General features: G+C 45.1%; 1 protein-coding gene across 1 annotated transcript; it reads right to left on the bottom strand.

Moving 5' to 3' along the window:
• Positions 1 to 9,360: 9,360 nt before the first annotated feature.
• On the bottom strand, positions 9,361 to 25,903 carry LOC132387776 (zinc finger protein 850-like). Its single transcript, XM_059960141.1, has 3 exons — positions 25,565 to 25,903; positions 24,962 to 25,130; positions 9,361 to 13,922 (listed from the first exon to the last, which is right to left on the bottom strand). Exon 3 carries the CDS (start codon positions 13,526 to 13,528, stop codon positions 10,871 to 10,873), a length of 2,658 nt encoding a protein of 885 aa, XP_059816124.1. The 5' UTR covers positions 13,529 to 13,922; positions 24,962 to 25,130; positions 25,565 to 25,903; the 3' UTR covers positions 9,361 to 10,870.

Here is a 25,903-nt window from a genome sequence, read left to right as displayed (position 1 = left end):
GCCTGTATGATTCTGGGGCCAACTCATAAGCTTTGAGCACAGCCTGTTTCACTAGGTCATAATCAGCTGCTTCATCAACTGTCAAGGCAGAATATGCTTGCTGAGCCTTCCCCTTAATTACACATTGTAAGAGAATAGGCCAACCCTTTTCTGGCCACTTTAAACTATGAGCAACCTTCTCAAAATGCTGAAAGTATTTATCAACCTCTGCCTCGTCAAGTGGAGGTACCAATTTAACTTCCCGACTGTGCTCAAACTTATCACCAGAGTCTAACACCAGACCCCTTTGCTGTAATCTGTCTATCTTCTCCAGCCGAACACCCTCTGTCTTTATGCTTCCTCCCTGTTTTTCTGCCTCTCTAGCCTCAAACTGCCTCTGCCTTTCCGCAGCCTCCATCTTTAACTTTTCTAAGTTGTATTGGAGCTCAAGTTCACTCGGTTTACTTTCAGGAAACACCTCCAACTCCTCCACTTTAAACACACCTCAGATACATAATGTTCAGCTATAATCCTCTGCATCTGTGCCTTTCTCATTGTCAATTTCACCTTAGCAAGTTTAAACCTTTTCACAATACACAACAACACGATCCTTCTGGTGTCCTCTAATGCCTCAGAAGTTGGTGCTTCCAGACATTTATCAACATCCATTGCTGCTGTTTTTGCACGCACAAATAAATCAAAAGGGATTTCCCCAATGAAATCAATAATGAATTAATCAACACGCCCTCAAATTTGTTCATATCCCAGATGCAGGCCCCAATTTTGTTATGAACAAAAATTTAGAATCTAAAGCTTTAGAAATGAACCAGCAGCAATAGACTACTCCTGGAGTCTAGTTTTGATGTTAAAACCACTATCTTTATTAGTATCTACTTATAATAAAGTAATTTAAGCAAGATAAACAAAAGTTAACACTGTTATGTGTATATATGTGTGTAAATTGTTACGTACCCCGTAACAGGGTCACTTACCAGCAAAGACAGAGGTCCGTTGAAGTCTGATGGTACCATTTTTAACAGTATTTATTGATAAAAATACAGAAAAATAATATCAATGCAAACATACAGATAATATACGTCATCAATACTAAATCTAAAAGCGCGGGTATAATAATAATCAATAAGAAATAACTCTATTGTTGTGTAGGGGATAATGTATTGTCCGATACAAATGTAAAACTTATTCAAATTCATGCAGGCTGCAGCCTTTTGTTGGAGTCAGGAGAGAGAGAGAGATGTTTTAAACTTGCCGGCTTTCCTTTTTATGATGTCGATCCTTCGAGAGTTCCGTTTTTGAAGTCGGTCCTTTAGCTAAGCCGTTCCGTGGAAAACTCGTCATCCGGGCAAGGATGGACACACACACACACACACACGAGTCACCACCGGCTGTCACTATTAAACGCTGTCACGGGATTTCTATCGTTTCTCCTGGTGCGTCTAAAGGGGTTGTTCCCCAGACCCTCTTTTATCCTTACTCACGGGGTCTCAGATGTCAATCAGGTTGGGATGATGCAATCCCTCAGCCAGCCCCCTCGGCTCATTCCCTGAGGGCTTCAAATAAATAGTACGGTACTGAATACACAGTTATGTCTCCAAGAGACAATGGCCGTTTCCCGGGGCCAGGACATTCCAAACCCCATGTGGATTCTGCGTGTCTTTCTCTCATATCCTGGGTCTCCTGACATGAATTAATAGCGATCCTGCGATTCTCAAAAAGGAGGGGGCTACTTTGTACACTTCTGCTGCTCAGAGTTGGGGCACAGGCGTAACACCCTCTTGTTTCAAACCGTTTTAGTAATACAGAGTCTTACAGGATTTTAGAATCTAACAAAGCTTTTCTTTGCATTACAGAGTAATAAGGTTATACATTCAATTCGGCATCTAAACTGTTAACGATTACATTTTCACTTCCTTTAATAACTCAAAGTCTTATAACTTACTAAAGTCTTGTAGCATCAGACTTCAATTTAATAACCACCTGTGCTGTCTATATTTAGTTTATAGTATTTTCGCTAGTAATTCATTCGATAGTATTTTCTAGTTAGAATTAGAAGTGTTTAATATATATTCATAGCATGTAAAATATATCGGCATGCGATGACGTCACATCCGGTTTCGCCGCGACTTGTGGGAGAGTACCGGTTTGAAATTAACGCGAGGGTGGGTGCTCACCACAAGGCACACCTGAGCAGAAGTTGTTTTGCAGGCATTAGAAATCACAGTGAGAGCAACGCCTTTTCACCATATGTTAATGTGAAGAGTGAACAGTAAATGGTTAATCTTACTTCAAACTGGTTTCATTGACTGTGGTTTATCTCGACGTTGAATTCGGCGTTCCGTTACACCCGAAGGAGAACGTTACAGTGAAAAAGCGGCATTATCAGGTGTTTCAAGTGCTGCAATGTCAGCTCGATCCAGCATCAAGTCGATGGCGCCCAGCGACAAGGACAGTAGAGCGGCATCAAGTAAGTCCACCCAGGCAAGAGCCAAGGCAGAAGCCACCAGGATGCGACTGAGTTACGCCAGACAAGAAGCAGTTTTGAAAATGGAACAGGCCACCAGAGAAGCCGAAATCCAGAAGTAAAAGGCTGCCAGAGAAGTCAAAATCCAGAAGGAAAGGGCCGCCAGACAAAGTGAAGCGGCCGCCAGAGAAGCCGAAATCCGGAAGGAAAAGGCTGCCGGAGAAGCCGAAATCCAGAAGGAAATGGCAAAAATATCGACAGAGTTGCAAGTGCTGCAGCTAGAAAGAGAAGAAGAAGCTGCCAAGGCGGAAGCAGAGTACATAGAAGAAGCTGAAGGGACGCATGATCTGACCGAAGTAAGATCTACTTTAGAAAGGACCAGATTGGAACGCACAAGCGACTACGTACAATATCAAACAGACTGGCAGGCTCGTCTCCCCTCTCCATACGTATTCGATAACTTCCCCAGCTGCGAGGAACCTCAGAGAGTCACGATTGCATCACATCCATACGAGGAAGACAATTTACCCTCGCGACTCCGTGATGAAGTCAAGAATGAAAGAGCTGACAACCAATACTTCTCGACACCAAACTTACAAGGTTTGATGCGAAGAGATGCAGAGGTCGAATCCAGGACGGCAAATTCCATAAGAAACGTACGCTCTCAGTCATATAGGCACAACGTACTTCTCCAGCCCGCATGCCGCTTACAGCTGATCCCACGATGCAGTATTTAGCACGACGGGATCTCGTCACTTCGGGACTGTACCAGTTTGACGATAAACCTGAAAATTACCGTGCATGGTACTCCACATTCACCAACGCGATCAACGGAGTCCAGCTCAGTGTAACCCAAAAGTTGGACCTTATGGGGAAATGGCTGGGGAAAGAATCACGCGACCAGGTGAGACGCATACGTTCAGTGTACATCAACAAACCCGAGCTAGCCTTAAGCGAAGCGTGGGAGAGACTTCAGGAGAGATATGGGGCCCCCCGAAATTATTGAAGCGGCGCTAAATCGACGTCTGGAAAACTTTCCTAAGGTGTCAGCCAAAGATCACTTTAAGTTAAGAGAATTCGGAGATTTACTCATGGAGATCCAAGGCGCCAAAGAAGATGGCTACTCAGCTGGTCTAGTATACCTAGATACTCCATCCGGGATTAGACAAATCGTGGACAAACTTCCATTTGGGCTGCAGGACAGGTGGCTGACTGTTGCCTCAGAGTACAAGGAAGGCCACGGTGGTCGATTTCCTCCCTTTAGGCACCTCACTGAGTTTGTGTGCAAGGAGGCGAAGATGCGAAACGACCCTAGCCTCGTGGGTCCAGGAAGCAGTTCGATTTACACCAAGCCAGGTAGATCCTCTTCGAATGTTTTCAACATTGATAAACCCGTGTCAGTGCTCAAGTCTGAAGCCCTTACAACTAACAACGACCCTAGCAAGGATTGTCCACCGCAAACCGACGACGTTCTTTCACCCCCACAACAGGACGGCGGGGAGGGAGAGGCTCACTCCAGGACAACAATTGTCAGCTCGAACTGTACAGAAGTTTGCGGTCAAGCTCAGTCAAGCCGTTCTTGTTCCAAGATCTGCCTCACGAAGGTGTACCCTAAAGGAGCCAAAGACAAGGCCATCAAAGCCTATGTGATTCTGGACGATCAGAGCAATCGCTCACGAGTCAGTCCAGATTTCTTTAAATTGTTTAACATTGAGAGTGAACAGTTCCCATACTGCCTCAAAACTTGCTCAGGCAACATGGAAACCCAAGGAAGGAAGGCAGGCAGAAGGCATCCAGATCGAGTCCCTGGATGGTAAAGTCGTCATCTGTCTCCCTCCGCTCTTAGAGTGCGATGGAATCATGAATAACCGCACTGAGATCCCGACACCAAGTGCGGCGCTACACCAGCCACATCTCCACCACATCGCCAAACACATCCCAGAACTGGATCCAAAAGCGGAAATACTCCTGCTATTAGGAACAGATGTAATCCGGGTACACAAGGTTAGGCAGCTGGTCAATGGACCACACGACGCCCCCTTTGCACAACGCCTGGATCTAGGCTGGGTGGTGATAGGAGGGGTGTGCCCTGAAGACGTACACAAACCGATGGTTAACACACTCAAGACCAATGTGCTAGAGGGTGGCCGCCATTCAATCTTTCAACCCTGCCCGAGTGTCCCGTGCATTAAGGAAGCACAACAAGACGTTAACAAGCGTAAAGTAACTGACGAGACGCTAGGTCAGTCAGTTTTTGTTCAAACCGAGCACGGAAATAAACTTGCACAATCAGCTCAAGATGCCATTTCTTTAAAAACAAAGGACACCAAGGTCTTCAGAGATGAAGCAAATAATGGGGTTGCCCCATTGCCTTTCAGAGAACCACGCCAGCGCTCACCAGATAACAAAGAGCAGGCAGTCAAACGGTTCACGTCCTTACGGAAAACCCGGAAAGGGAAACCTGAGATGCAGCAACGCACCCGATTGGCCCACGAGGTACTGTGCACCCTAATGGCAGAGGTCACAGCCATTATAAACGCACGACCACTCCAGCCTGTGTCCTCTGACCCAGAAAACCTCTTCATACTTTCGCCATCAATGCTCCTTACACAGAAGGCAGGAGCACCTCCTCCACCAGGAGACTTCTCAGACAAGGATTTGTACACAAAGCAATGGAGACAAGTCCAGGCTCTGGCAAATCAGTTCTGGTCTCGCTGGAGACAGGAATATCTACCTTTGTTGCAACAGAGACAAAAGTGGACAGAACCCCGCAGGAATCTTCAAGTTGGAGACTTAGTCCTGCTCAGGGACAAGCAAATCGCCCGCAACCGCTGGCCAATGGCCAGAATCACTGCCAGATTCCCTCGCGGGGATGGACATGTCAGGAAGATCGAATTGAAGACTACCGACCAAGGCGATGTGAAAATTTACCAAAGGTCAGTTACAGAAGTTATTCTACTTCTACCCAATGACTGATTAAGAGACTAAGTTTTGTACTCTGTTCATTATGACCTTACGAAGGTCAAGCGGGGAGTGTGCTGTCTTTACGACAGTTATTTAGTTTATAGTATTTTCGCTTCGTAATTCATTCGATAGTGTTTTCTAGTTAGAATTAGAAGTGTTTAAAGTATATTCATTGCATGTAAAATATATCGGCATGCGCTGACGTCACATCCGGTTTCGCCGCTTCTTGTGGGAAAGTACCGGTTTGAAATTAACGCGAGGGTGGGGGCTCACCACGAGGCACACCTGAGCAGAAGTTGTTTTGCAGGCATTAGAAATCACAGTGAGAGCAACGCTTTTTCACCATATGTTAATATGAAGAGTGAACAGTAAATGGTTAATCTTACTGCAAACTGGTTTCATTGACTGTGGTTTATCTCGACGTTGAATTCGGCGTTCCGTTACACCCGAAGGAGAACGTTACACCACCTATTTTTATTTATTTCCTTCAGCAAACAAAACTAAAGAGTTGTGATCTTAGCTTATGTGTGTACTACAAAAGTTCATGCAAAATACTAATCTTTATGTTACTATCAAAATTAACAGTCAAGCTTCCATGGGGGTTGTCTTTATTATTCACATACTTTGGCGAAATCCCTTAAAACCGGCTTCTGCTATTTAAAAATGGTGTCCCCATTAACCCTCGCCTCTTCTCCGGTTAATTTCCTCGTGGTGATCTTGGGCACCCTGGTGAAATAGGCTTTCGCCCGCTCCTTTCATAGGAGTTATTTTATCAACAATGTGTTCCAAACTTAGACCATCTTCCGAATTTCCACCCAATGCCTTAATTTTACGCAAGTTGCTAGTTTCCTCTTCAGGACCCTTCAGGCTATTAGTTTTCAGTTTAAACTCTTTGTTCAAACAACATTTCAATTTCTGCCTTTTCACACCACACTCTGGAATAACAATAGCGTGTGGGGCTCCTTTACCTTCCAACTCAACCTGTAATTGATTCACAGGCTTTGTGGTACCAAGCCATTGTCTCTGTAGCTTGGTTGCTGCTTCTGTTATCAGTACAGCCTTTAAATTCTCTTCATTCAATATGGGAACTACACATTTCCCTTTACCTTCAATAATAATATTCAACTCACCAGCTTTGATCTCCTCATTAACTTGAAACACACCTTCGAGCACAAACACCTGGGAACTCTCACTTCCCACTATTATCAAGGTTAACCCTTTATTCACTGAACTAAGCCCATCTGACCCACAAGAACTGCATTCCTTTTCAACTGAATCAAATACTTCAGACTTTATCTGATCTCCATTACTAGGTTCAGTACCCCGTGCATCCACATCTTGGACACACAGAAACGAGACATTTGCCTCTTCCAGGCTTTCAATATGCGTACCCGGTCCAAATTCTAAATTCCCCTGTTCCTCCCAGCTACTCTCTGGGCAATTCCCTTCCGGAATAAACTCAACCCCATGGGTTGAAACAACCTCATCTGCCAACTCAGCAGACTCCTTCAAGGTAAGGGTACCCTTTTCATCTAGGACTGCCCTCATTTCATCATCCGGAACACCGTTAGAATTTTCCACTTCTTCAAACAGTTCTGCCAAACCAGACAGATCATCCATGTCCAACCCTAGACATTTTAACAGCTCTGTCTGTTTCTCATCTTTATTTCGTGCCTCTAGAACTTTTCTCCTCGCTAGGGGCAGGTCTACCTCCTCTCTCTTACTCTCTTTCACTTTACTACTCTTAGTTTTACCACCCTCTAAACCCTCGTGGTACAGGGTTGGGAATAACGTCTCGGCCAACTCGATACTGGCTGGATTTAAAGTGCTCTCGTTCTCAGCTGCCTTTCTCGACATGCTGCGAGTGATCGCGTATGCGGGATAGATCTTGGAATCTGGGGCGGGGCCTCCACCGGCTGTCTCGTCAGCTTCATTGCTGACCAAACCCTACCATCGGCGAAATTATTACCCAGAAGGGCGTCCGCGTCAGTTCTCGGGAATTCTGATCGCACACCCATTTCAACTGGTCCAGAGACTAGCTCACAATTCATAATGAACCTATGCAAGGTCACCACTTCCTTCCCTTTTCCTATTCCTTTCACAGCTACCATTCCCATCTTGCGACCAAAATCCAGTACCTTATGGCTAATCAATGACAGTTCAGCCCCCGTCTCTCTCCAGATTCGCACGGGAACTGGTGGGTGTCCCTCTCTCACAGACCCGGTTCCATTTGACATACAAGTCTCAGACCCTTCTCGTACTCTGTCTACCCAGGGCTCTCTTGTCGATTTACTGATTATCACGGCACATCCAATAGGGACTGCTGCTTTCCCCTTTCCTATCTCCTTCCTCGGAGCAAAGCAGCTAGATGCAATATGTCCCCCCTTTCCATAATTAAAATAGGTCAAGCCTGGAAATCTCTGGCTGTCTTGCCTCTCCTCCCCAATCTTACCAGTAACTGCCGGCGGGACCTCTGCCTCAGCCAGCGGGCTTTCTCTATCGTTCCCACGATCTCTCTGGGAACTTTTATTCGAGGTAAACTTTGTCTTGTGGGTTAGGGCATATTCATCTGCGAACCTAGCAAATTTGGAGATGGACGTAATAGGCTTCTCATTCAAATACATCCGGATATCCTCCGAAAAACCACTTTTAAATTCTTCAATCAGAATTACCTCCCCGAGACGCCAAAAATCCTCTTCCACTATTTCTGCTGTACACCAACAATCCAAGAGCACACCCTTCTCATAGGTAAACTCGGTATACATCTGATTCCACCCTTCCTTTAGATTTCTGAACTTTTGTCTATACGTTTCAGGTACCAATTCGTAAGTACGGAGAATGGCCGCTTTTACTTAGTCATAATTCTCCGCCTCGTCCTCCTCCATAGACAACGCCACATATGCCCGTTGTGCTTTCCCTTTTAACACACTTTGTAACAACGCCACCCACTGCTCTTTGGGCCACTTCTGATACACTGCCACCTTTTCAAAAAGCAAGAAATAACTTTCAACATCCCTTTCCTCGAATGAAGGTACTAACCTCAACTCCCGACTAACATTAAACCGCTCCTCTCGGTCTGACCCTTGAGCTCTTCGCTCTTGCCTTAACTTTTCCATATCCAAGTCATTTTGCCTCTTTCTCTGCCTCCTCATTCTCTCTCTCCTTCTCGGCTCTCTCCTTTTCCTTTTTAGCTGCCTCCAGCTGTTTTAACTGAATTTCATGCTCTCTTTGCTTCTCAGCTCTGTCCTGCTCTTTTTTCACCTCTAACCCCTTTAGCTGGAGCTCATGCTCCCGTTTCACCTCTAACTCCTTTAGCTGGAGCGCATGCTCCCTTTGTTTGTCGGCTCTTTCTTTCTCCTTCTCAGCTCTGCCTTTCTCCTTCTCAGCTGCTTCCAGCTGCTTTAATTTAATTTCATATTCCAACCTTAATTTCTCAAACTATAATTGAGCCGTCCCACTAGCTGGTACCTTTTCAGGGATATTTTCCAATACCTCAACTGTAAACACATTCTTCACAATACAATACTGAGTTATGGCCATTCGCACCTCTGGCTTTTTCATTGACAACCTCACCTCTGCGAGATTTAGCCCCTTCGCCATATTTATCAAGTCCAATTTGGTGGCCGCCTCTAGCGGTTCCAGAGTCGGGTTTTCTATAAATTCATCCACATCCATCTTTGCTGGTTTCCCGTCTGGCTACCCGTGTACCAGATGCAAGTTTGGACTCCTTTTCCCGATTCACTGGCCTCCCAATTTGATGTCAAATCTCAAGACGAGAACCCCAAGTTGTTACGTACCCCATAACTGGGTTACTTACCAGCAAAGATAGAGAGGTCCGTTGAAGTCTGATGGTACCATTTTTAACAGTATTTATTGAAAAATATACACAAAAATAATTTCAATGCAAACATACAGATAATATACGTCGCCAATACTAATTCTAAAAGCGCGGGTATAATAATAATCAATAAGAAAAAATTCTATCGTTGTCTAGGAGATAATGTATTGTCCGATGGAAATATAAAAGTCACTCAAGTTTGTGCAGGCTGCAGCCTTTTGTTGGAGTCAAGAGAGAGAGATGTTTTAAACTTGCCGGCTTTCCTTTTTATGATGTCAATCCTTCGAGAGTTCTGTTTTTGTAGTCGGTCCTTAGCTAAGCCGTTCAGTGGAAAACTCGTCATCCGGGCAAGGATGGACAGACGGGATTTCTATCGTTTCCCTGGTGCGTCTAAAGGGGTTGTTCCCCAGACCCTCTTTTATCGTTACTCACAGGTTCTCAGATGTCAATCAGGTTGGAATGATGCAATCTCTCAGCCAGCCCCCTCGGCTCATTCCCTGAGGGCTTCAACTAAATAGTACGGAACTCAATACACTATTCCATCTCCAAGTGACAATGACCATTTCCCGTGGCTTTGTATCGCTGAGGGGCTGGGACATTAAAAACCCCATGTGGATTCTGCGTGTCTTTCTCTCATTTCCTGGGTCTCCTGACCTGAATTCATAGCGATCTTGCGATTCTCAAAAAGGAGGGGGCTACGTTGTACCCTTCGGCCCCTCAGAGGTTGGGGCGTAACAAAATATAACTCCCAAACTATTGAGCTTGGGGGAAACAAGGCTTGAGAGTCTTGAGATGGTAAAGTATGGAAGTTCAGTTCATCCACGGAATAGGTAACGAGAGAGAGATATTTGTAATCCAGGGTAAATGTCGAGAGAAGGCAATTACGTCGAATTCCAAAGGTTCCATTGTAGTAAAATGAGAGAACAGTTGCTGTAGATTTTATGCTTCATCGTTCCAAATCCACATACGAATTATCACCGAAAGTGACTTGTCACAAGGGGTATCATCTTCAAGTGTATTATCACACCACACCCCGCCAAGCGTTAACACAAAAGTAGTCTTCACAGGATACCTTAAATCTGATCCACACCTATGGATCAAACAAGGTGACAACCACACATTCGATGCATGGTGAATCAATACTTAACCCACACTTGTGGGCATAGGAAAGCTCTAAACAGTGACTCTTGGCCACTAGTTCCCTGGTTTCGATACTTCCATTTTTCCTCCTTTATCTCCGTCTGACTCTGAGTGTCTGATTCCTCGGTTAAAACTAAACAAGCTGTGAGTGATGTAAACAAGCTGCAAGCCAGACTGATTTGCCTTCTTAATCACTCTCTCTCTTAAAATGAATGTCCTCAGCAAGCAAAAGCAAGGGATTAATAACAATGAGAACTGACTGGTGTGCCAGTAGTTGGGATGACTGAATGAATCCTTTCCAACATTCTGAGCAGGTGAATAGCTCAGAATGTGTGAACTGACTGGTGTTTCTGTAGGGTGGAGGACTGAGTGAATCCCTTCCCACAGACTGAGCAGGTGAATGGCTTCTTCCCAGTGTGAACTTTCTGGTGTCTCTGTAGGGTGGATGAATCAGTGAATCTCTTCCCTCATTCTGAGCAGATGAATGGCTTCTCCCTAGTGTGAACTCGCTGATGTCTCAGTAGGTGCGATGACCGAGTGAATGCCTTCCCGCATTCTGAGCAGGTGAATGGCTTCACCCCAGTGTGAACTCGCTGATGACTCTGCAGGTTGGATATCCGAGTGAAACCCTTCCCGCAGTCTAAGCAGGTGAACGACTTCTCCCCAGTGTGAACTCGCTGATGTCTCAGTAGGTGGGATGACAGTGTGAATCCCTGCCCACAGTCTGAGCAGGTGAACGGCTTCTCCCTAGTGTGAACTCGCTGATGTTTCAGTAGGTGGGATGACCGAGTGAATCTCTTCCCACATTCTGAGCAGGTGAATGGCTTCTCCCCAGTGTGAACTCGCTGATGACTCTGTAGGCTGGATGACCGACTGAATCCCTTCCCACATTCTGAGCAGGTGAATGGCTTCTCCCCAGTGTGAACTCGCTGATGTACCTTCAGTTGGGATGAGCAAGTGAATCCCTTCCCACAGTCTGAGCAGATGAACGGCTTCTCCCCAGTGTGAACTCGCTGGTGTATCAGTAGGTGAGATGACATAGTGAATCCCTTACCACATTCTGAGCAAGTGAATGGCTTCTTCCCAGTGTGAAGTTGCTGATGACTCCGCAGGTTACTTGACTGAGCGAATCCCTTCCCACAGACTGAGCAAGTGAACGGCTTCTTCCCAGTGTGAACTCGCTGGTGTTTCACTAGAGTCGATTCCAAAGTGAATCCCTTCCCACAGTCCGAGCAGGTGAATGGACACTCCTTGGTGTGAAATCGCTGGTGAGCCTTTAGGTCAGATGACTGAGTGAATCTCTTCCCACAGTCTGAGCAGGTGAATGGCTTCTCCCCAGTGTGAACTCGCTGGTGACACTGTAGGGTGAATAACCGTGCGAATCTCATCCCACAGTTCGAGCAAGTGAACGGCCGCTCCCCGGTGTGAACTCGCTGGTGTGTCATCAGGTTAGATGAGGAAGTGAATCCCTTCCCACAGTCTGAGCAGGTAAACGGCCTCTCCCCAGTGTGAACTCGCTGATGAACCTTCAGTTCAGCTGACTTAATGAATCCCTTCCCACAGTCTGAGCAGGTGAATGGCCTCTCTCCAGTGTGAACTCGCTGATGAACTATCAGTTCAGTTGAGTTAATGAATCCCTTCCCACAGACTGAACAGGTGAACGGCCACTCCCCAGTGTGAACCACCTGATGTACCTTCAGGTTAGATGAGAAAGTGAATCTCTTCCCACAGTCTGAGCAGGTGAACGGTTTCTCCCCAGTGTGAACTCGCTGGTGTATCAGTAGGTGAGATGACATAGTGAATCCCTTACCACATTCTGAGCAAGTGAATGGCTTCTTCCCAGTGTGAAGTTGCTGATGACTCCGCAGGTTACTTGACTGAGCGAATCCCTTCCCACAGACTGAGCAAGTGAACGGCTTCTTCCCAGTGTGAACTCGCTGGTGTTTCACTAGAGTCGATTCCAAAGTGAATCCCTTCCCACAGTCCGAGCAGGTGAATGGACACTCCTTGGTGTGAAATCGCTGGTGAGCCTTTAGGTCAGATGACTGAGTGTATCTCTTCCCACAGTCTGAGCAGGTGAATGGCTTCTCCCCAGTGTGAACTCGCTGGTGACACTGTAGGGTGAATAACCGTGCGAATCTCATCCCACAGTTCGAGCAAGTGAACGGCCGCTCCCCGGTGTGAACTCGCTGGTGTGTCATCAGGTTAGATGAGGAAGTGAATCCCTTCCCACAGTCTGAGCAGGTAAACGGCCTCTCCCCAGTGTGAACTCGCTGATGAACCTTCAGTTCAGCTGACTTAATGAATCCCTTCCCACAGTCTGAGCAGGTGAATGGCCTCTCTCCAGTGTGAACTCGCTGATGAACTATCAGTTCAGTTGAGTTAATGAATCCCTTCCCACAGACTGAACAGGTGAACGGCCACTCCCCAGTGTGAACCACCTGATGTACCTTCAGGTTAGATGAGAAAGTGAATCTCTTCCCACAGTCTGAGCAGGTGAACGGTTTCACCCTGGTGTGAACTCGCTGGTGTACCTTAAGTGTCGATGAGAAAGTGAATCCCTTCCCGCATTCTGAGCAGGTGAATGGCTTCTCTCCAGTGTGAACTCGCTGATGACTCTGCAGGTTGGATAACTGAGTGAATTCCTTCCCACAGATTGTGCAGGTGAATGGCTTCTCCCCAGTGTGAGATTGCTGGTGTCTCTGTAGGCTGGATGAATGAGTGCATCCCTTCCCACATTCTGAGCAGGTGAACGGTTTCTCTCCAGTGTGAACTCGCTGATGACTCAGCAGGCTGGATGACGAAATGAATTTCTTCCCACATTCTAAGCAGATGAATGGCTTCTCCCCAGTGTGAACTCGCTGATGACTCCGCAGGCTGGATGACGAAGTGAATTTCTTCCCGCATTCTAGGCAGATGAATGGCTTCTCCCCAGTGTGAACTTGCTTATGATTCTGCAGGTAGGATGACCGAGTGAATCCCTTCCCACAGACTGAGCAGGTGAATGGCTTCTCCCCAGTGTGAACTCGCTGATGTACCTTTAGGTCAGATGACCGAGTAAATCCCTTACCGCAGTCTGAGCAGGTGAATGGCTTCTCCCTTGTGTGAACTGACTGGTGAGCCATTAGGTCAGATGACCGAGTGAATCCTTCCCCAGAAATTTAGCAGATGACCAGCTTCTGACTGGTGGGTCCACAGGTGGGATGACAGACTAAATATTTTTTTTACACACAGAACAGGTGAATGACCTTGCCCAATGTGAACTTACTGATGTACCTTCAGTTGAGATGACTGACTGAATCCATTCCCACAGCCTGAGCAGAAGAATGGGCTCTCCCCTGTGTAAAATAATGGAGGTGCCAGTTGGTCAAATGACTGAGTGAATCCTGCCCCGTAGTCTGATCAGATAGGAAGGTTGATTGAATCCCTTGCTTCACCTCTTAAATATCTAGACAGAGACAGCAAAACTGGTGTGCCATGTTTGAGCTTCTGGGAGACAAATTCCTTCTCGTTTTTAACCTGTAAAAAGATTTACAAAATGCATCAACGGGAGTAGGACAACACTTCAGATGAGATTACTTGAGTTGCCAAGGTTTGATCCAGCATCACACTGTTATAGTGAGGTTCCACCCAAGTTGGACAGAGAAATCAACTTCTAACTGGGCACAGTGCTGGTATCTGGAATAACCATCAATTCCCTGATGCTCTTCTTGTTTCTATAGGAATGGGGCATTTCTGCCATCTCAAATCTGTGACCTGGCTCAGTTTGGCTCTCTCCATTGGTATTATTCCCTGTTCCTGCTGAGCTGCATGGGTGCCTGGCCACACAGTAACTGAAACATTCTCACACAAATAGTCTTTCTTAATGGGCAGCTGGAATTTTCCCATATGTATTATTAACTTAAAGTGCCACAGTTTTAATGCCTTATAAAAATTTCCTGCTGAGAAGAATAGTTGGTCCACACAGCTGTTCAATGGACACAGAGTGAATCTTTGAATTATTTCAGGCCCTTGCAGAAAAGTACCAACACAGAAACAGGCCCTTTGGACAATCTAGTTTGTGCTAAACTATTTAAACTGCCCACTCCCACAACCCTACCATTCAGGTACCTACACAAACCTCCTTAAATTCAGCTCGAATTCTCCACTTGTGTTGGCTGCTCATTCCACACCCAGATAACCATCTGTGTGAAGAAGTTTCCCCTCACATTTCCCCTTAACATTTCACCTTTCACCCTTAACCCATGGCTTCTGGTTGTAGTCGCACACCATCTCCGTGGTAAAAGCCAGCTTGCATTTAGTCTATCTATGCCCCTCTATCACAATCAAATCTCCCCTCAATCTTCTACATTCCAAGGAATAAAATCCTATCCTGTTCAATCTTTCCTTGTTACCAAAGTCGCCCAGACCTGGCAACATCCTTGTGAATTTTCTCTGAACTCTCAGAACCTCTTTTACAACTTTCATGTAGGTAGGTGACCAACACTGCACAAAATATTCCAAATTAGGCCTCACCAATACCTTCTACAAGTCAACATAACATCTACCTACTGTTGATAGTGCTTTGGTTCATGAAGGCCGATGGGCCGAAATCTTTCTTTCCATCTCTATCTAACTGTGGCACCACTTTCAGTGAATTACGGACTTGTATTCCCAGGTCCCTTTCTTCTACAACACTCCTCAGTGCCCAACCAGTCAAATACAACACCTCACTCTTGTCTGCATTGAATTTCATTTTCCATTTCGCAAACCATTTTTCCAGCTGGTCCAGGTCGCACTATAAGCCATGATCATCTTCCTTGCTGTCCACTACACCCCAATCTTGTTGTCATCAACAAATTTACTGATGCAGTTAACCACAGTAATCCAGATTACTGATATAGATGACAAACAACATCAGATCCAGCACTGATCCCTATGACACACCACTGGTCAAAGGGTTCCAGTCAGAGAGGCTACCATACTCTGGCTTCTCCCAAAGACAGTGTCTCGTCCGATTTACTATCTCATCTTGAATGTTGAGTGACTGAACCTTCTTGACCAACCTCCCATATAAGACTTTGTCAAGTGCCTTGCCGAAGTCCATGTAGACAACATCCACTGCCTTGCCTTCATCCACTTCCCTGATAACTTCCTCGAGACTCTATAAGATTGGTTAGACATGACCTACCATGCACAAAGCTATGCTATCCATCCTTAATCAGTCCACATAGATCCAAATACTTATATATCCAGTTCCTGCACATATGTTAGAATAACTTTCCCCCTACTGATGTCAAGCTTACCAAGGTACAATTTCTTAGTTTATTTTTAGAGCCTTTCTTGAACAGCAGAACAACATTGGCTGTCCTCCAATCTTCCAGTACCTCACCTGTCACTAAGGATGATTTAAATATCTGTGCTTGGGCCCCTACAACTTCTGCACTTGTCTTCCACAGGGTCCGAGGGAACAATTTGTCAGGCACTGGGGATATATTCCTGGTAATTTTCCTTCATACGGCAACAAGATTACCTCTGTAATCTGTACAGTGTCCATGAAGCTGATGCTACTTTGCCTCACATCTACAGACTCTGTGTCAATCTCCTGAGTAAATACGAATGCAGAAAAAATCTCCCCAATCTATTTTGTCTCCTCATATGGATTACCATTCTGATCTTGCAAAGGATTAATTTTTTCCCGTGCAATTTTTTGCACTTAACATATCTGCAGAATCCATGCCTTCTTTCATCAGTGTTCACTTGAATTTCCTGTATCTCATAAGTAGCCCATTTGTTCCTATCTGCCTGTATGCACCTCCTTTTTATTGATCTGGGAGTGATCAAAACACTATCAAAACAAAGGGATGATACAGCTGCATGTTGGGGGGTGGGGGTAAGTGGGGTTAAACTAAATTTGCAGGGGGAATGGATGCCTGAATAACAGAACAGATAGTGGAGGGGTTTTGAAGACAGGTGTTGTTCAGAACTCAGACAAAGTCAGGAATGAAAAACATTGAGCATGATGCAGTGAATATGCTGAGCCCTGTATATCTCAATGCAAGGTGCATGATAGGAAAGGTGGATGTGTTCAGGGAATGGATCAACACCTGGAATTAAGACACTAGGATCTGGCAACTGTGGACTGGGACAGGCTGCTTTATGGCAAAGGTGTGCTTGGTCAGTGGGAGGCCTTCAAAGTGAAATTTTGAAAGTACAAAGTTGGTATGTGTTTGTCAGAATAAAAGGTAAAGATAGAAACTGCAGGGAACCTTGGATTTCAAGATATATTGAGACACTGGTGAAGCACAAAATGGAGTTGCATAACAGGGATCGGCAGGCAGGTTCTTTTGAAGTGTAAAAAATACAAGAGAACACATAAGAGATAAATCAGGATGGCTAAGAGAAGACATGAGGTTGCCCTTGCAGAAAAGATTAATCATCAAGGACTCCAGGGATAGATTAAGAGCAAAAGGATTGTAAGGCACAAAGTTGGTTCACTGTAAGACCAGAATGGCAATCCACGTATGGAACCAAAGCAGATGGGGGAGATCTTAAATATGTTTTCATCTCTATTTACTCAGGAGATAGACAAAGGTTCTATTGGAGTGTGAAAAAGCCACATTAAAATCATGGACACTGTACAGATTAAAGAAGAGATGTTATTTCACTGTTCAACATAGAACATTGAGCATTGAAATCTACATCATATTCCAGGCCATTCAGCCTACAACATTGTGCCAACCACGTAACTTACTCTAGAAACTGCCTAGAATTTCCCTAGCAAATAGCCCTCTATTTTTCTAAGCTCCATGTGCCTATCTAAGAGGCTGTTAAAACACCCTATTGTATCTGCCTCAACCACCGCTGCTGGCAGTGGATTACACGCACGCACTATTTTCTAGGTAAAAAATTTACCCTTGCCATCCCCTCGGTAGCTATTTCCAAGCACCTTAAAGCTATGCCCTCTCGTGTTAGCCATTTCAACCCTGGGGCAAAAACCTCTGACTATCCACACGATCAATGCCCTTCATCACTTTATAAACCTAAAAAAGTCTCTGAGCATTAGAAAGTAAGTTTGCTTTGAGGATCTGTTAGAATTATGAGGGTATAGATAGGGTAAATGCAAACAGCTTTTTCCGCTGAGGTTGGGTAGGATGACAACCAGAGGTCATGGGTAAGTGGGGAAGGTGAAAATTTAACGGTACCATTTGGGAAAGCTCTCTAATGAAATGGTCATGAGAGTGTAGAATGAGATGCCAGCAAAAGTGGTGAATATAAGCCCGGTTTCAACAATAAGAGAAGTTTGATAGGTACTTGGATGGTAGGGGCATGAAGGGTGATTGTCCCAGTGTAGGTAGTTGAATTAGACAGCTTAAATGTGTTCTCGGCATTGACTAGGTGGGCCAAATAGCCTGTTTCTCTACTGAACTTCTCCATGTTTCTATGACAGAGAAGCTGGCCAAACTTGTAAGGGGAAAGGTAGCAGTGACAACAGAGCAGCAATGGCTGGAGTTTCTGGGAGCAATTCGGCAGCTGAGTGATCAGTGCAGCCCAATGAAGTGGAAGCATAGGAAAGGCAGGAGAACACAACCATGGCTAAAATGAGAAGCCAAAGCAACATAAAAACCAAAGAGAGAGCAAACAACCAAGAGCAAAAACTATTGGGAAGCTTTTAGAAACCAACAGAAGATGACAAAAAAAAAAGTTAGATGAGCTCGCATGGATTTATGATTTGTAGTCATTAATGAGTCTTGGTAGCACTCAACAGTCTGAGGCATTCAGAAGAATAAAATATCCGGGGCCTCAATATCTCTTGAAAACCAAGGTTCCCTGCATCAGTTACCTTTCAACTTTTATTTTGACAGACACATACAAACTCAACACCCTCAAAATTTCACTTCTGAAGGCCTCACACTTACCAAGTACTCCTTTGCCAGAAAACAGCCAGTAACAAACCACACTTATCAGATCCTTTCTGATACCATCAAAATTGACCTTTCTCCAATTTAGAACATCAATCCATGGTCCAGACCTCTCTTTTTCCATATTTACTTTTGATTCTCATGGCATTACGATCACTAATTTCTGTCATCAGCCCTGGATCATTTCCTAACAGCTTATTGCACACTTCTACGTTGGGAATCCTACGCACTGATTAAGGGCACATTTGACAAACTTTACCCCATCTAGTCCTTTTACATTATGGGAGTCCTAGTCAATATATGGAAAGTTAAAATCACTTACTGCATCAACCTTTGTTTCTTGGCATGGTCTGCAATCTCTCTAAAAACTTGTTCCTCTAAATCCCAAAGTCCCAATCATGGCTACAATATCATAATTCCCTGCCCTGAGCTCATCTGGCTTTCCTACGATGCTTCTTGCTTTATGATATACACAGCTCAGCACATTCATCGCACCATGCTCAGCCATTTGATTGCTGATTCCATCTGAGGACTGAACAACATCTGACCAAGCCTTTAAAGGCGGGAATCTGTCCCCCTAGTTTAACTCCCTACTGCTCCAATACTTACCAACTAAGTTAGCCAACATGATTAAAACAAATAACATGGATGGCCTGACAATGACCAAAATAGAATGTGACGAGCTTTAACATATTGTTGGGACCTGACTTTCAAATCCCAAACAACCCTGAAGGGAACTAATATTAAAGGTGAAGATGTTCAGTGGGAAGAAGGACACAAGAGGGCAATATCTGGGGATCAGAAATGGGAAGAAAAACCTACCAAGAGACAGGTGGGGACAACAACCCGTTTTCAAATTAACAAGCTAGGATGCTTCCTGCCGTGAGTACCATCCCTCAGGAAGAGCCCAACGGAACATTGCAAGTTGCTGGAATTCCAATTCCGTTTATGATTGATATGCCGGCAACCACAGCCACTCTCAATCAGGAAGTAATATCGGAAAATGGATTCCAGCTATCAAACACTACAATCACTCTGTCTGGGTTCGAACGCACGGAACGCACGTATTCACATACACAGCCACTGCAGGTGGAATTCCAGGGGGATTGAGTAAAGCCAGTATTATTTGCCCCTCTAGGGACAAAGTTCCCAGTCACGTTAGAGCAGTTAAAGGAAGAGAGAACATTGTACTACTGGCCGAAGTTCCGGATTTCCTTTGGTGACAAACAGGACAGGTGGTTCCCCATACACCGTGAGGGTTTGCCTTGGGTTCAAGCCAAAGAGCCTAGGGTTCCTTGCCTACACCCTGATGAAACAAGCCTCCAGCACCGAGGGAGGCTGGCCAGACTTGGCCGCATGCCAACTCTGATACTGGAAGGACTCAGGTGAAGACAGGACATCTGGTAAGACACTCTTTTAATATTGACTGAACCCAAGAGGCTGTACCCCATCTTTGCACAATTTCAGGCCATGAAATTGGCCTTGCTTGTTAATTTCTAAAACTGCCCCCCATCTGGATCACCATGAAAAGAGGACAGAGATTCCCATCCATTCTGCTATATCCCCTCAAGCCCGAGGCAATGTTTTATGAGAATGGAAGCCCTTTTGTGGATCAAGCAGGGAAACAATATTCTGGTGATGCGATAGTAACTGACAGTGAAGTAATTGAGCGGGATTCTTTTGAAACAGCCGTCTCATCCAGAAGCCTGAGCTGTTTGCTCTGACTTGTGCCTGTATCCGAACAACAGATAAAAGTGAGAACAATTACACGGACTCCCGTTATGCATTTGGAGATGTACATGACTACCGGGCTCTCTGGGAACATGGGGATGGATTCCTGACTTGCTCTGGCCACCCCATTAGTAATGCCACCTTTGTAAACAACTTACTCACTGCTCCGCAGCTACCTTGAGTTCTGGCCATTATTAATGTGCGGCCCACACCCGCATGTCCAAACAGGTCACTAAACCCAATGCTTTAGCAGATTACACAGCGAAAAGTGCTGCACAATCCTCGATAGTTGTAGTCTCCTCGGGTTCCCATCAAGCAATCCTCCATGACTCAGGCAGAACAAGTTTGCCAGACATGCGAGAGTTACGTACTTCTCAGGGGGACACCTGTGAGGAGGAGTGCAAGCTGTGGTCCCAGATGGGGTGCCAGAAAGACCCCGACCCAGGTTTTTGGATCACCACAGTGGGACAGGTTTGTGTTCCTACACAGTTTTTACCTATATTGGTCAATTATGTACACACCTGGAAAAGGAGGGATTGGTTGCTAACCTGCACCCTGCACACCGGGTACGACTCCCTTGACCATTTTGACAGGTTTGTTTGGCACGGACTCCGCAAGGTCAGTGAATGGGCCAAAATGTGCATGCAGTGCCAAGTTGATGTTACTGAATTGCCTAGAATACATTGCTATAGATACTGCTTAGTTATTATAGATGCATTTCATAGATGGATTGAAGCTATTCCAACTACCAATAATACTGTTATGACTGCTGTGAAGGTATTATTACGGGATATAATTCCCAGGTACGGCCTGCCAGAGATGCTGAGCTCTGACAATGGCCCACACTTCGTGGCGAAAGCAAGCGAAGGGGTGTGTAACAAATTAGCTATCAAGCAACAATTCCACTCTGTACACCACCCACGGGCCGCTGGCTTATTGTAAAGTGTCAATGGCGCTCTGAAGAGTAAGTTGGCCAAACTAACAGCGGAGACTGGACTCACTTGGTTGAAGGTCCTACTGTTAGACCTATTCCACATGAGGGTCACCCCACAGGGGAAATCAGTGTTGTCACCAGCTGAAATCATTTATGGATGGCCCATGAGGACACCCTGTGGACCAAGACCTTGTGCACCATTGTTCTCAGAAAGTCTACCAGGTAAATTGGATATGCATACCCTAGGGGAAGAGATGGGGAAATGCATATGCCAACTAAACAAACTTTTCCAAGCATTACATTCACAGGTACGATTGGCTTACAAGGAAGAGAACTACCACGCAGAGAGGAGTGACTATCCCACCCAAGAACCTGGGAATTTTGACCTGACCAAGAACTGGGATTGAGGGAAACTCAGAACTCGGTGGAGAGGAGCATATTAGGTGTTACTGACCACTCCACGGCTCTGAGACTGAAGGGGCAATCTCGGTGGATATATCGAACAGACTACAAACGTGTTACTGAAGGAACTGAGTAGAAGGGCTCTCTCGGAATAAAGGGAAATGTATTGGTTGATAGTGGTGTGTCGAACCTCGAGGTTTCTTGCCATGGACTGTCATTTTAAGAGAGAGTGCCTGAGTGACGTCATCCGCCAGCTTTCTCGGCTGCTGTTTTATTCTTACTGAGGGAGAGGGAGGGGTGGAACTATTTGACTCTGCAGCGTGTTTACACTTGCTCACAGCTTGTGTTTACATAGCTTGCAGTTTGCTTTATTTAAGCAAGGACAGTCAGAGACGGACAGTCAGACGGAGAGAAAGAAAGAGGATGGAAGGTTCGAAACAAAGGACCTAGTGGCCGAAGTTCGCTGTTTGAACCCTCCTGTGCCCACAGAACAATACTGAATGTGTGATTGTCACTTTGTTTGATCCACTGGAGTGGATCTTTATGTTTGGCAGTGTCCTGTGAAGACCACTTGTGCCAACCCTTGCCTGGGGGTGGTAACTCACTGGTACAGGGTACCCCGTGACAAATCACTGTTGGTGATAATTCCTATAATCCATATGGGGATTTTGATGGAGTATCCCGTGGCTACAACTTTTGTTAAACCTTAACTGGATTTGGGTGCGTTATCTGGGGACCACTTGTGAGAAAGTTATTCTGTGGAAATCACTGTCGGTAATACTTTGTGTGTTGGATCTGGATTGAGAGTACCTTGTGGAATCTACCTGTGTGTTAACCCTAGCCTGGGTGGTAGTTCCCTTTGAAGACGGTACCCCTGTTATCAGCTAGTTTTGGTGATAATTCAAATGTGGATTTGGAACGAAGACGGATAAGATCTTCGGCGACTGTTATCCTGTTTTATCACCGTGGAACTTGTGGAATTGGAAGCAATTGCCTACTCTCGACATTCACCTTGGATTACAAATATCTCTCGCTCATCATTTATTCGGGGGATGAGCTGAACTTTCACACTTTACCATCTTCAGACTCTAAGCTTGGTATTCCCTGAGCTCAATGGTTTGGGAGTTATATTTACACATATGTATACACATAACACTGTTAACCATAGAACACTACAGCACAGTACAGGCCCTTCAGCCCTTCATGTTGTGCCGACCCATATAACCCTTAAAAAATATACTAAATCCACACTACCACATAACCCTCTATTTTTCTTTCATCCATGTGCCTGTCCAAGAGGCTCTTAAATAGCCCTAATGTTATAGCCTCCAACACCATCCCTGGCAAGTCATTCCAGGTACCCACAAACCTCTGTGTAAAAAAAACTTACCACTGATGTCTCCCCTAGACTTCCCTCCCTTAATTTTGTACATATGCCCTCTGGTGTTTGCTATTGCTGCCCTGGGAAACAGAGACTGACTATCCACCCTGTCTATGCTTCTCATAATCTTGTAGACCTCTATCAAGTCCCCTCTCATTCTTCTACTCTCCAAAGTGAAAAGTCCCAGCTCTGCTAACCTTGATTCATATGACTTGTTCTCCAAACCAGGCAACATCCTGGTAAATCTCCTCTGCACCCTCTCCATAGCGTCCACTTCCTTCCTATAATGAGGTGACCAGAACTGAACGTAATACTCTTAAAGTGCAGTCTCACCAGAGATTTGTAGAGTTGCAACATGACCTCTCTACTCTTGAACTCAATCCCCCTGTTAATGAAGCCTAGCATACCATAGGTCTTCTTAACCACCGTATCAACCTGTGCAGCAACCTTGAGGGATGTATGGATTTGAACCCAAAGGTCCCTTTTGATTGTTTTGATTAAATTGTTATAGTATAAGTAGATACAAATAAAGATAGTGGTGTTAATATCAAAACCAGACTCCATGTCTGGTCTATAGCTGCTGGTTCAATTAAATTGTTACAGGTATGTAACACTGGTATTCGTGTTTATGTCTTTGAGAGGGATCACCCCAGCATCCAGGGTCCCCATGTTAACACATTTCTGTATCTCTGTCACACCGATGCCGAACAGGTAGTACTAGGGGCCTGCTGGGTTTGTGCCGAAATTCTGCAGCATAGTAAAACTATGACTCCAATGTCAGTAATCCTGCTCAACCAGAGTGAGGAACTCTCAGCCTGGGCTTTCACAAATAACACCAGGGGAAGAGAGATGAGGAACTGGGGTCCAGTCAGAGATGACTGTGGCTGTCAGTATTCTGAGGGATGGTATCTCAGGCTCCCACCAAACACAACTTCCTAGACTGGGAAACATGCATCCTGACCATACTTGCAGGTGCCCAGCAGCGGAGTGGAACAACTGAGACTGAGTGATTTTGGATGATCCCTTTTCTCTCCTATGGAGTAGCCAGGAATCCACCAAAGATAATCAATTTGGCTACAGCACTTGAGGAGCTGGCCACAATACTGCAGGGGCTCTGACAGAAACACAGGCCCAAGAAAACAGACAATTCCACTGAAACGAGTGCAATCCAGCAAACAGTCGTACAGAATCATTTGGCTTTAGATTTTATCCTCACTGAGAAAGGGGGAACCTGTGCTATTAGTGACATAGAATGCTGCACCTATATCCCTGATGAGTCTACCAACATTACATCCCTTTCCGAGCACACTGCCAGGGAGATTGATAGCATCAAGAAAGTAGGGCAGGATTTACACAGGTTCACCGAAGGGTCGAAATGTTAGTATTTGAAGGCCTGTTTGGTAATATGTGAGGCATGATATTGCATTATGGCTTAATAGTTGTGCACATCATTGTTATATTTAATGTTGTGTACTGTTTTTATCCATTGATAAGTCAATGTTGTACACGGTTGCTTTCTCTGTGAAAAAATTACTGCTTGATCATGTAATGATCAAAAGGAGGGAGTGGTGAACTATGTAAAAGGGTTAACACTTCCTTAAACAATAGCCGCCTGTTCTTCTGAAAGAAATTGCTGATTATCAGCCAATGTACCAAGCCATGCTGAGCCATATTTCTTCTTGAGGGTAGCTAGCTAGGGTTTCTGGATGTTTATCTGAATTGTGCACTCATGCGTAGAGATAGGGCAGCTTCAATCTGTCCTGTGTGTGTAAGCCGTTATGACTATTTTGTAATTTATCTTAAGGGGCTGTAATATAGTAAATAACCAGCCTGCCTTCTGTGGTGGGTATCTGGGTACCTGTGGTGTAAGGGGAATTGTTAGTCAGTTAGTGGATTGGGCGGGAACAGTCATAGACTGTTCCTGTTTGAGCGACTAACTGAGTAAGTCCCAGGTGCTTGGAGTAAAGAGTTTGTATTTATATGGTCTTTGAGTGACTTTTTCCAGATTCGACTTCCACAGAATGGCAGTGGTTTTAAAGGGCTGGGCTGCTGGAAGCACATTACCAGACCTGGAGTGATTGCAACTGGATCTGACAGAGGCATAACCGGTTCTTCTGGGCACATTCAGTCTCCCTCCAACTATTTCTCACCTTCCTTTGTACAGGTATGTAATGTCTAAAGGACCAGTGTTTGAGTAAATGAGTCTCACCAAACTTTCTCCTGACTGAATCACTGGAATCTCCGAGTCAGATGGATTCTCTTCAGTTGATGCTCTCAATCCTCGGGCTGGTTCACTTGTTGATGTTCCCTCATCTTCAGTCGTGGTTTGCTTCCAGTTGGGTTTTTTTATTCCAATAAATCTCTCACCGCAGGTCTAACTTTAACATGAAAAATAATGAAGCACATTGACAATAGTAAGGAGAACCAAACATTTCTGCTTAATGCTACTAAGAGCAAAACTCATTGAAATTTAAATGTTGAATATAATGATCTCAGTGAACAATCTTTTATTGTCCCTCACACTTCACAAAAAGATATGGGAGAAGAAGGAGCCATCATTCAGTCATGGTAAGACACAAGACACAGGAACAAAATTAGTTGATTCGATCAATCTGGTTTGCCCACCATTCAACCATGGCTGATTTTCATTCCAACACCATATTCCTGCCTTCCTCCTGTAACCCTGAAGCTACTTAGCAATCATCAATATATTAATCTCTGTCATAAACATAACCAAATGGCAGCCTCAACTACCCTCTGCGGCAACAAATTCCACAGATCAGACATCCTTTGGCTGAAGAAATTTTCTCACCTCAATTTTAAAGGGAAGCGTCTTTATTCTGAGCCTATGCTGTCAGATCACAGACTCTCCGTCTAATGGAAACATCCTCTCCATGTCCACTGTATCCAGGCTTTCCAGCATTCGGTAGGTTTACTTAACCATACATCCCTCCACCAACCCCACTGTCCCTCTGAACTCCATTGAGCACAGGTCCACAACCATCAAATGCTCCTCATACATAAAGCCGATCATTGCTGAGATTATTCTTGTAAACCTTGTTCGCAACACACCACGTGATCGTGCGTCACAAAGCGGAGGGCGGGGCCGATCTGCGGCGCACAGTCTCACGTGACCTGTTGGCGGGACTCC

This window comes from Hypanus sabinus, unplaced genomic scaffold (assembly GCF_030144855.1).
Source record: "Hypanus sabinus isolate sHypSab1 unplaced genomic scaffold, sHypSab1.hap1 scaffold_220, whole genome shotgun sequence".
Lineage (NCBI taxonomy): Eukaryota > Metazoa > Chordata > Chondrichthyes > Myliobatiformes > Dasyatidae > Hypanus > Hypanus sabinus.
This window is presented reverse-complemented; position numbering and strand designations above follow the sequence as displayed.